Source organism: Schistocerca piceifrons, chromosome 4 (assembly GCF_021461385.2).
Source record: "Schistocerca piceifrons isolate TAMUIC-IGC-003096 chromosome 4, iqSchPice1.1, whole genome shotgun sequence".
Taxonomy (NCBI): domain Eukaryota; kingdom Metazoa; phylum Arthropoda; class Insecta; order Orthoptera; family Acrididae; genus Schistocerca; species Schistocerca piceifrons.
In genome coordinates, this window is record NC_060141.1 from 120,858,970 (window position 1) to 120,872,038 (window position 13,069).

The 13,069-nt window shown below is 38.0% G+C and overlaps 1 protein-coding gene across 1 annotated transcript in view; it reads left to right on the plus strand.

Moving 5' to 3' along the window:
* The window catches only part of LOC124795647 (pyrimidine-specific ribonucleoside hydrolase RihA-like), a 118,208-nt gene that overhangs the window by 85,462 nt on the left and 19,677 nt on the right, over positions 1–13,069 (plus strand). The window contains exon 5 of the mRNA XM_047259720.1: positions 966–1,123. Coding sequence (XP_047115676.1) covers positions 966–1,123 — 158 coding nt within the window. The remainder of the gene's footprint in view (positions 1–965; positions 1,124–13,069) is intronic.

The following is a 13,069-nucleotide window of genomic DNA, read 5'->3' on the forward strand; positions in this document are numbered from 1 at the left end:
AATCACCATTGAGGAGTGGGACAATATGGACCAACAGTGCTTTGATGAACTTGGGGATAGTATGCCATGACAAATACAGGCATGCATCAATGCAAGAGGATGTGCTACTGGGTATTAGAGGTACCAGTGTGTATAGCAATCTGGACCACCACCTCTGAATGTCTCACTGTATGGTGGTACAACGTGCAATGTATGTTTTTCACGAGCAATAAAAAGGGTGGAAATGATGTTTATGTTGATCTCTATTCCAATTTTCTGTACAGGTTCCATAACTCTTGGAACCAACATGGTTCAAAACTTTTTCCGATGTGTGTATATAGAAAAATAGTTTAAGAAATGCTCTTTCCTGTAAAAATAAATTTTTGTTTGAAAAAAATTTTATTCTTTCACTTTCACTCTCTGAACTTTACATTTACCAGCTTCTTCTCCTCCTGCCTATTGTCATACCCACTCCAGATTTGAGACCATTACTTTCTTCATTTAAGCTGAAGTATCATTCCCCCCTCCTGTGCCCACAGAGATACACACAAAAGCCAAGTAACACTCATCACTCTTACTACATGCCAGTCTATCACTTTAAACTTCCTCTAAATGATGAAAGACAATTTATCTTTATTTGCAAATTAATTCCATATTTCAGAAAGTTGAGTTTATTATGTTACATCATGTTATGATTATCCTCCTTTGTTTTTCTCCAGTATTATGCTTTAGTCTGTTATTCAATCTGATTTACTCTCTACATTAAATCTCTGTACTCTTAATGTACCATTTTTCTCATGAGATTTGTTTAGAACATAAATAAAGTCATTAGTTCCATAAGTCTGAGATTCAAAATTGTTTCTTGTTGCCAAAGATAAGTATATGGACACCATGTTCAGTGAGTAATGACTGTAGTAAGCTCTATCAAAACTGTGGCTTTATATGCTTATGTCTTTTGAAGATCTGTCTAGAGCATCTACTTTCAGGTGTTGGTAACAGAAAACCAGGTGTTGAGTTCAACATATTCATGGACCCTGAAGCAGCAAGCATAGTTTTCAGTTCATTAGCTGAGAATACATCGGAAAGCAAACAAGTCTTATTAACACCATGGGAAACAGTTAATATGAGAAACTATATCACAATGGTAAGTAGTCACACATATAAAAAGTGCCAAATTTTACTCATATTTATCATATGCTTGTCCTCACAGTAAATGCTCCTCCCCACAGATCGAGGGTAGAAAAGTTAATGTGTTATTACTAACCTGCAGGGGTGTCCATATTAAGGTCCCAAATTAGTACCACTTATTGAAGGTTATAATGCCCAGATAGTATTTGGAACAGAAAGATGGTTGAAACCAGAAGAGAATACCAATGAAATCCTAAATTCAGGCTGGAATATTTATTGTAAGAATAGCAACAATGTAGGAAAAGATTGTAAGTAGCAATCTGTCTTGCTACTTACTGTAAAGAAGACATGTCAAGTTGCAGAAAGGCACAATTAAAAGACATTCACATATTAGATGGACAACTGGGCTAGAAACCAAAATCTAAATTTAACCTTTGTAAGGCCCAAAAGAAGTGAAAGCATTTGTTGACAAATAAACCAAGGATTGAAGTGAAAGCATTTATTGACATAATAAACTGAGGTTGGAAACTGGTCTCAACTGTGATACACACCATTCATACACACAAGCAAGCACACCTCACGCACACACGACCGCCAACTATAGCATCTGGGCCCAAGATGCTGGAGTTCATGTTCATGTGTGTGTGAGGCACGCCTCCTTTTAGTGTTTGTGTGTGTGTGTGTGTGTGTGTGTGTGTGTGTGTGTGTGTGTGTGTGTGTGTGTCTTTAACTGCTGAAGGCTGTGACTGAAAGCTATATGCGAGTTAATTGTGCCTGTCTATAACTTGACGTGTCTTCTTTATGGTAAGTGTCAATCTGTCTTTTCCTACATTGTTGATATTCCTATCTGGAGTTTCTACTGTAAGGATAGGTTAGCCATCAATGGCAGTGGTGTATTTATTGCAGTGAACGATTCGATACTATCTAGTGAGGTTATCACATATTCTGAATGTGAATTAATATGTGTGAAGTTAACATCAAAGGTCAGTCAAAAATGGTAATCGGTGCTTTTATACACCACCTGGGTCAGGAGCTATAGTGGTAGAGTCTTTAAGAGAGAACTTGCAGAATATTGTTAATAACTTTCTTTAACTTTCCTCCCCATGAAGTTGAAGTTAAATTAATAGTATCTAGTTACTTGAATGGAAACTTCCCTAATATTTTAACACAAGTATCTCCCACACTCCTGGGCATAAATTTAGTTACTATTTTGAATTCTTAAGTCAATAAAACAAAATGATTAGACAGTTACAGTTCATAATCATACTCTGTCTGCCCCTCAATGTTGAAGTCAGCACCTGGAATAAAATCTCTGTGGCTCTGTACAATTCTGGCAGATGTTGGCTCTGAAAATTCTTAAAATGGTCAGAGGCACAATCATACATCATGGGGAAGCTGTATTGGGTGCTATGACATACTCACCCTGCAGCATGGGAATCAGTGTCCAAATTTTGTATTAATTTCAATAAAAGTCCAAGATTTAATCTCTCAGAATAGAGCATAAATGACTGTGTTGCAGGCTCTACTGATTTCCCAGGATACAAAGTTCCCTACAAGTTATGATACACCAAATAATGTTCTGAGCCACAGACAACAGAGAACTTAAAATAACCAAAGAATTAAACGTACCTTTTCCATTCATGACATTATATTTTTCCGTAAATGATTTTTGTAGCTACATTTCTGCATACCCAATCTTCTTGTATGAAATGAAATGTTATCATTATTAATCAAATTACATTCAGTATTCAAAGTGGCAGCTTAGAACAATGGCGCTCATTACAGTTCTGCTGTGATCCTACTCTCTGCAATTCTAAAACAGAAGTAAGTCACTCCACTGTACTTGTAATGTTTCACATTATATCCACAGAGTTTTATAACATGACTTAGAGAAAATCTGCCACTCACAGTTGTAATAAGTCTTTGAGCCATATAAATAACTTGCTCAGTTACGAAAACATTGACAAAAAAGGTCATACTACATTTATTGATCATGCTTTTGTGATAGAGGGATCGCTTCTTCTTGCCAGGTATAGATTGGGAGAGTCATGCTATCAGAACTGGCACCAGAGACAAGGACTCACCCAACTTTATTCTGAATTGTTTGTCTGAAAATTACTTTGAGAGAACCAACTTATGAAGGCAATGTCTTAGACCTCATAGCAACAAACATACTTGAACTTCTCAAATCTGTTAATATAGAGGAGGATAATAGTGATCATAAGGCTGTGATAGCATCTATGACTGAATGTCAAGAAAACTAGGAAAATATTTTGCTTAGCAAAAGTGACAGGATACAAATTGCAGAGTATGAGAGCAGACAACATCACATATTCAGTGCTAGGAATGAAGATGTGGAGCACAAATGGAAAAATTCAAAAGCATTGTTCAATGTGCATTACACAAGTTTGTTTCTAGTAAGGTCTTGAGGGATGGGAAGGAGCCACCATGGTTTAATAGCCATGTCAGAAAACTGCTATATGAATGAAGAGAGCTACATCACAGATTCAAGAGAAGTCAAAACCTAGCTGACAAACAAAAGCTGAACAATGTTAAAATGAGTTTAAGGAGAGCAATGAGAGAAGTGTTCAATGACTTTGAAAGTAAAATTTTGACAACTGAGAGGTTTTGATCTTACGTAAAATCAGTAAGCAGTTCAAAATCACCTATTCTGTCATTCTGTGACCATAATGGCACTGAAACAGAAAATGACAAAGAGAAGGCTGAAATACTGATTTAGTCTTTCAAAACTTTTTCACTGTGGAAGAACGTAATACGGTCCCTCCTCATACAAATTTTGAATTGGTTGGTATTGAGGTAAGTGATCACAGGATATTTTATAAATGTTATGTAAAAGAACATGCTCCCCTTCCACCAGCAGTTCACCACAGGTTGCTAGAGCAACACAGGAGTTGTAAGACAGATGCACGTAATTACAGGTCTATATCGATGTCAGTCTGTTGAAGAATGAAGTGACAGGTTTTACGCTCATGTATTATGACATTTTTAGAGAATGGAAATCTTTTCTATAAAATCAACTTAGATTCTGCTAACCTATCCTTACAATAGAAACTCCAGATAGGAATATCAACAATGTAGGAAAAGACAGATTGACACTTACCATAAAGAAGACACGTCAAGTTGTAGACAGGCACAATTACAAGACACTCGCATATAGCATTCAGTCACAGCCTTCATCAGTAAAACACACACACACACACACACACACACACACACACACACACACACACACGCACATAACAAGCAAGCACACCTCACACACACACACACGACCATCAACTCCAGAATCTTGGGCCCAGATGCTGGAGTTGCCAGTCATGTGTGCGTGAGGTGTGCTTGCTTGTGTGTATGAATGGTGTGTATCACAGTTGAGACCAGTGTCCAATCCTCAGTTTATTTTGTCAATAAATGCTTCCACTTCAATTCTTGGTTTATTTGTCAGAGATCCTGCAATACTCAGCTTGCTCTGTTACTTCATGAGATCCACAGTACTTTCAGCAGCAGTGTTCATGCTGATGCAGTGTTCCTCGAATTCAGGAAGGCATCTGACATTGTCTTGTAATGCCGTTTATTGAAAAAAAATTATAAGCTTACTGATTATCGGGCCACATTGGCGACTTGATTCAAGACTTCCTTGTCCTTAATGAAACAAATTCAACATATGTAAAGATAATTTTGGGGTACCCAAAGGAAGTGTGATAGGACTGTTACTGTTTACAGTATATATAAATGATCTAGCAGAATATGTCAGAAGCTCTTTAAAGCTGTTCATAGATGATGTGGTTGTCTATTGTCTATAAGTAGGTAGCAAAGCCAATGGTGCAGGGACTGGCAATTGATCATGAACATAAACAAATATAACATACACTCCTGGAAATTGAAATAAGAACACCGTGAATTCATTGTCCCAGGAAGGGGAAACTTTATTGACACATTCCTGAGGTCAGATACATCACATGATCACACTGACAGAACCACAGGCACATAGACACAGGCAACAGAGCATGCACAATGTCGGCACTAGTACAGTGTATATCCACCTTTCGCAGCAATGCAGGCTGCTATTCTCCCATGGAGACGATCGTAGAGATGCTGGATGTAGTCCTGTGGAACGGCTTGCCATGCCATTTCCACCTGGCGCCTCAGTTGGACCAGCGTTCGTGCTGGACGTGCAGACCGCGTGAGACGACGCTTCATCCAGTCCCAAACATGCTCAATGGGGGACAGATCCGGAGATCTTGCTGGCCAGGGTAGTTGACTTACACCTTCTAGAGCACATTGGGTGGCACGGGATACATGCGTACGTGCATTGTCCTGTTGGAACAGCAAGTTCCCTTGCCGGTCTAGGAATGGTAGAACGATGGGTTCGATGATGGTTTGGATGTACCGTGCACTATTCAGTGTCCCCTCAACGATCACCAGTGGTGTACGGCCAGTGTAGATCGCTCCCCACACCATGATGCTGGGTGTTGGCCCTGTGTGCCTCGGTTGTATGCAGTCCTGATTGTGGCGCTCACCTGCACGGCGCCAAACACGCATACGACCATCATTGGCACCAAGGCAGAAGCGACTCTCATCACTGAAGACGACACGTCTCCATTCGTCCCTCCATTCACGCCTGTCGCGACATCACTGGAGGCGGGCTGCACGATGTTGGGGCGTGAGTGGAAGACGGCCTAACGGTGTGCGGGACCGTAGCCCAGCTTCATGGAGACGGTTGCGAATGGTCCTCGCCGATACCCTAGGAGCAACAGTGTCCCTAATTTGCTGGGAAGTGGCGGTGCGGTCCCCTACGGCACTGCGTAGGATCCTACGGTCTTGGCGTGCATCCGTGCGTCGCTGCGGTCTGGTCCCAGGTCGACGGGCACGTGCCGACCACTGGCGACAACATCGATGTACTGTGGACACCTCACGCCCCACGTGTTGAGCAATTCGGCGGTACGTCCACCCGGCCTCCCACATGCCCACTATACGCCCTCGCTCAAAGTCCGTCAACTGCACATACGGTTCACGTCCACGCTGTCGCGGCATGCTACCAGTGTTAAAGACTGCGATGGAGCTCCGTATGCCACGGCAAACTGGCTGACACTGACGGCGGCGGTGCACAAATGCTGCGTAGCTAGCGCCATTCGATGGCCAACACCGCGGTTCCTGGTGTGTCCGCTGTGCCGTGCGTGTGATCATTGCTTGTACAGCCCTCTCGCAGTGTCCAGAGCAAGTATGGTGGGTCTGACACACCGGTGTCAATGTGTTCTTTTTTCCATTTCCAGGAGTGTATTTTGCACACATAGGAAAAGAAATACACTACTGTACTACACTATTGATAAGAAATTTCTGGAAACAGTGACAACTGTAAAATATCTATGGCTCTCTATCCGGACTAAACTTAAGTGTAATGACCATCTAAAACAAATAGTAGAAAAAGCAAATGTAAGACAGAGATTCATAAGATGATTCTTAAGGAAATGTACCTCAGAAGAGGCTTATAAGGTGTTCGTTCAAATGATTCTTGTGTATTGCTTATCAATCTGGGACCCTTATCAAGTAGAACTGATAAAGGAGATACAGATGATCCAACTAAGATTGGTGTGTTTAAACATGGAATAACTAAGTTTGTGCAAGAGTGTTATAGCGATGCTCAACAAACTCCAGTGGCAAGATGCTGCAAGGGAAGCATTGTGCATTACAAAGAGCGTTACTATTGAAATTTTGAGAGAGTACTTTCTGGGAAGGGTAGGACACCATATTACTTCCTCCCACATGTCTCACAAAATGACCACCACAATAAAATTTGAGAAATTAAGAGCTAATACAGAGGCTTATGGACAATCGCTCTTCACACATGTCATTCACAAATGGAACAGGGATTGGGGAAGGGGGGGGGGGGTCAGTTAGCTACCAGAAGTACCCTTTGCCACACACTGTCAGGTGACTTGTGGAGTAATGATGTACATGTAGACATAGGTAGATGTGGATGTCATCTCGGGAAATTGTATTCCGCTCCACATCCACATTTCGTGACAGTTAGCTGCTAATAATGCAGATTTGACTAAGTGTGGATCCATCAAGTCCCACACATGCTCAGTGAGGGACAGGCTATGTGATAATATTCATAGGACAGAGTATTTCCTAGTGTGTAAAGTGAGTGTACAGGCACTGTCTAGCTGGAGAGTACACCTACTTGAAATTATGGGAATATGAACAATAATGGATTGGATGATGTTCTGGTTGTTCTCTAAATTGTTCAGAGTTCCCTCAACAAACATAAGAAGAGTAGGAAAACAAAATAGACAGGGGAAGGTCATGCTGTCCTTATCAGTCAGAGGATGTAAGATAGAGCTCCAAAAATTTGCCTTCTCCCTACTGCCCACAGATAAAGATCATAATGGATGTGATCCTTCAGTTTCTCCCATCATAATAGGTGACAAAAATATTCACGAGTGTTTGGCTGGATCTTGGTGTCCAATGGGCATAACATTTTGGGAAATGATGAAGCTGTGCTTAACAGCTGTGCTGATGAAATCATCGTCACACCTAACAATCCCAACTTGTTTGTTTGCCAAGGTTATGTGGTTGCTGGACATATAAATCAGGCTGTAAATCTCTGAATTATTTGTACATTGATTGTAATGCAACTGTTACATTTATCCACTGGATTTACACTGTTGGACATAGATCTTCTGCATATGCATTGATGTTGTATGTTTTCTAATGTCATCTACCTGGCTGTCATTAGGTCATTATCTTCTTTTCTTCTTTTTTCTTAGATTTCAGCAGAGAACTACTTTGTTTTATCTATCATTCATTCACCTGCGTATGTTTTAAACCTATCCCCATTTCATTTTCGTTATAGTCGTAATTGCTTCTTTTAGTCCAGTTTGTTCCTCAATATACTTGTTTGTTTTTCTGCCTCTCCAGTAATTTTAAACATTCATCTCTCATTGACTTGTACTGAGTGAGATGCCACAGTGGGTATTTGTATTTGGGGGGGACAGCAGTTCAAATCACTATCCAGATTTAGGTTTTCTGTAGTTTCTTTAAATCACATAATGGAAATACCAGAAAGTTTCCTCAATTTGTTTGTGTATCTTGTCTAAATGAATTTGTTAGTCACAGGATATTAAGCCCCGAGCATACTTTGCACACTGAACAAACCTCATTTTCTGAATGGCTTTTGCAATAAAGGTCTGTGTCTCACTGTCTGAAGCTAAAACTGGAAAGATACACAGGCTGTGAATCTTCTTTTTCCATACACATCAAAAGCTGCTTTGAAAATTATGTTTTGAATAGCAACCCATTTTTAATCTATTTCTTTTGTTGCCCATATAGGTGTTCTCTTCAACTGCTGTAAACAAAGAACCCCATTAACAGAACCTATGATTTCATTGTTAACTGATCAGTTTTGTTTTCATATTATTTCAGTCTTATAGAAACTAAATTTTCAGTTCTACTCTCAAACTGGGTCTGTTAAGTTAGTCCTTTTTTTAGTTAAGGAAATTTATATGCACTAGAAACAAAAGTACAATGTCACCAGAAGAACCAAGGTGGTTCTGGGATGTTTTAGTATCACATATCACTTCATGTTTCTCCACGTTTTGGGATCTGAGAGTGTCCTGAATGCTTGACTCTTGGTTGAATTTCAAAAGTTCCATGATTTTGATTACTATAATGTAAGCTGTAGCACTGTTATATACATTTTTCAGTACATCATATAGTTGAAATGTTGAGCAGCCAATAGACCCATGAACAAAATTGGAAACATGGCTGAGATTTTGGGCAATGTCCTTACTAAGAGCTAACTTAATAACTAAAACAAACAAACACACACACACACACACCCACACACACACACACACACACATGCACACAACACAACACAACACAACACATTGACCTGGTTGAATAAAATAAAAAAGTGTTGAATCTCAACTTTTGATAGAAAATGACTGGGTTTGAACTCTGATAATATAAGACTTTGAAGAATAAACAGATATAATTACTGAGCCCTTGTACCTAAAATTTTTCATAGTCATACGTCAAATTTGTATTCTGCTTTGTTGTCAGTTTCATGTTTCATGGATCATATTGCACGATAAATTGTAATTATGTGGAGTAAGTCATTTTACATTCACATCACAAACTAATTTTTAATTATGGCTTTATGCTGAATGTTTATAAGTTTTTTAACTTTATTACACTTTATTTTTATTTTTTAATGTGTAGCTGTGAGTTCGTAATTCCTACCCGCCACCTTTTACACATTATAATAACAGAAATTCTTCTACAGAATAGGAGTTGTCAAGGAGAAACATTTTCATTTTGTTTTTAAATTTTACTTTGCTGTCTGTCAGACAATTTTATCATTGGGCAAATGTACAAAAATTTTTATTGCAGCATTGTGCACCCTGTTTTGTATTAAAGACATCCTTAAATGGAGTAATAAATGTCCTTTTTCCCTTCTGGTATTGTAGTTATGTACATCACTGTTCCTTTGGAACTGTAGTGGATTACGTACAACAAATTTCCCTGAGGAAATGTATTGCAAAGCAGTAGTCAGAATGCTCAATTCCTTAAACAAATGTCTACAAGATGATCACGGGTGAGCATCATATATTATTCTACAGCATACTTTTGAGCAATGAAGACTTTTTCTCTTAAAATGAGTTACCCCAGAACATTATTCCATATGACATTATTGAATGAAAATATGCAAAATACATCAACTTACTGATTTGTCTTTCACCATGATTAGCAATGGTTCTAAGTGCAAATGTGGGTGAACTAAGTTGTTTTACGTGCTCCAACATGTGCTTTCTCCAGTTTAAATTCTCATCAATATGGACACCTAAGAATTTTTAAGTTTACTCCCTATTTATTATTTCCTCACCATGTGCTACACTTATCATTGTTGTAGTACTCCTAGATGTGCAGAACTGAATAAGCTGTGTCTTTTTAAAATTGAGGGTGAAACCATTCACAGAAAATCAGTCAGTGACACTTTTAAGAACATTGTTTACCAGTTCTTCTGTTTCTGTATGTATGCTTCGATTGGTTACAATATTTGTGCCATCTGGAAAAAGAAGTAATTATGCTTGTTGCTTATTAAACAGAAGATCGTTCACATATATGAGGAACAATATTGGACCTAATACTGAGCGTTGAGAAGCCCATATGTGATTCTCAGTAGAGTCACTCTTCTAAAACCCAAATTGTGATTCGCTAAGGGTATTATTGTTGCCAAGGTGAGACACTATTCCAAAATATATCACCTTCTTGAAAATTATGGAAAATGGTGTCAGCATTGAAACAGGTCATTAGCTGTTGACATCTCTCTTGTCACCTTTCTTAAAGAGGGTTTAACAATGGTATATTTCAGTCTCTCTGGAAAAATGCCTTGAATTAGTGATGCATTACGTATTTCATATACAACTGGGCTTATTATATGGGAACAAATTTTTAGTACTCTATTGGAAACACCACCAAAACCAAATGAGCTTTCATTTTTGACAGAATGTATAATTCTCTTGTTTTCAGAAGGAGACGTTGGTGATACATTCATATGATTGAATTTTATGAAAGTTACTTTTTCCATATACTGCTCTGATTTTTCTCTTGACCTGTTTTCCCTATGCTTTCTTCTATGTTTAAAAAATGACTATTAAATATATTTGCTACGTATGACTCATCATAAACAGCCCTTCCATTCAGTTCAATACCATTGTTATCCTGTTCTGTGGCTGCTTATACCATCTCTTGTTTCACTACATTACATATACTCTTAAGTCTGTTGTCAGAATAACTGACTTCAGACATTATGTGCATTTATTTGATTTTTTAAAATAACGTTTCTTAGTAAATTTGAGTAGTTTTTGTACTGTGCAACTGAAATATGATATCCCGGCTAAGACACAAAGTTGAAATATGCTCACTATTTTTTATTTACTTAAATTTGGCATATTTCGTGGCAGTACCTTTTCCGTTAGATGTTTACAAGGCGATATTGGTCTTGGCTTCAGTTGCCTAGTGGAAGTATGATCCCACAATTGCAGTTTTGTCGGCTGCAGAAATGACCTGGTTCAATGCGTTTGCCTCATTTTTGGTGCTTCAAATACCATTTTTTTGAATGTAGTTTCTTCTTAAAGTTTATATAAAAAACGATAGTAACATAATTCGTTCTTTCTGTTCACTAACAAATTGTTTATGATGGTGACCTGCACATTGTTCTACCGTCAACACACACCAAGAGTTAACTGCCGACTGACTATAGTCAAAGACGACTCCAGCGTCAAAGACATTTTACACAACACACAAGCTTCCACTTGTAATCAGTCTCTTTGCTATTCTTTGACACATTTACTAATAGTAATCAATATGCTGTCACTCTCAAAAATATAAGTAAATTAACATAAGATAAGGCAAATTACAGTAAAAAAATTCTGACAAAAAATATAAGAAAACATTTACAATTTGGTATCGACAAATCCGGTAGAAAATGACACATCTCCCAGATCCATTACACAACTACTGCAGGATCTCTATTTGTTCTTGACAACAGATACATTCCCTTTTCCTTTCAAAAGGTACTTTAATCCCTCTAGTGAGCTATGGTTTTTCACATGGCTGTTTAATTTCCTTTCTGATTAGCATATATGGAAAGCTATTTTTAACTAATGATATGAATTTATCATGGACAGATTAAATTTTATGTTAGCATTTGGTTCATTGCAATTTCATTCCAGAACATCTCTTGTAAACTATACCTCAAAACATTTGTCCTGGAGCCATATTTGTCCTAGAGCCATCAACTATTCTGATTTCCATTGGGGAGTATCCATACTGTAAAGAACTAGTTCTTTATCCCAACTAACTGTGCATCATGATCAGAGAGAACATTTGTTACTTGGTAAACAGTTCCATTAAAACTTCGTTTACATGTTTTTCAATGGACTACAGAAAAAGAAACGTGTAAGTGTGAAAAATGTATATATAAAATATAGCACCATACTATCAAATTAATTTGTAAACACAAATGAAAAATCCAGTAAATAAAAAGTTACATTCTACAACATGCTATATATAGGCTTACTAGGTACCATACTTAACAAAGATCTAAAGAAAAATGTAAACCTCTACACATAAGAAAACGCCATTTCATAAAAAAGTCCATAATTTTTGCTTGTTTTTCTTTGATTAGGCAATAGCATGCACTGTACCCTCAAAACGTGATAACTCTGTCATTATTTCATCAGAAAAATTGTGGCGCATCACAAATAGTTTGATTATTTCTAACACATTTACTGCATCGTTAAACGTCACGGAGGAATGCTGAGGCTCTTCTGTACCACCCCTCACAGTCAGTTTCTTGCTATGGGAGCTGCAAGTTGAGGATGTAAAGTCACATGAAAATCCCTTTGGGAATGGACGAGAGTACATTTCAATATCCGCTCAAGAAAGCAGGTCCTCATATTATGAAGCTGAACACTCCCCTTGGAAATGCTACATCTGCGCAAGACAGACTTACCATAATACTATGATTTTTAGTTACTCTAGTTTACAGTACTGGTATAGCACTCAATGCTGCAGTGCACATTGATGAAAACAATACCAGAACCATTTGAAGCTATTTATAATGCACTGAAGGTGGAATATGTGAAGACAAATAAATTTAATACATACTGCAGTCATGAAAAATTTTTATTTCCACAGAAGTTGTAGATTTTCTCCTTTATAGTCTTGGTATATCCTGGCCATACTTCACAGCTAATAGCATCCGCAATTTTTATTATAGCTCTCACTTTTTATTCTGTTTTTGTACTCAGTAAGTCATAAGCTACACAGTGCTTCGTCGGCCTCAAATATTTCTATCAATTTCGTTGTAAATTTCGTTTTATATGCTATGCACCATGTAAATTTGGGAGTCATATTGATAAACATTGTGGGT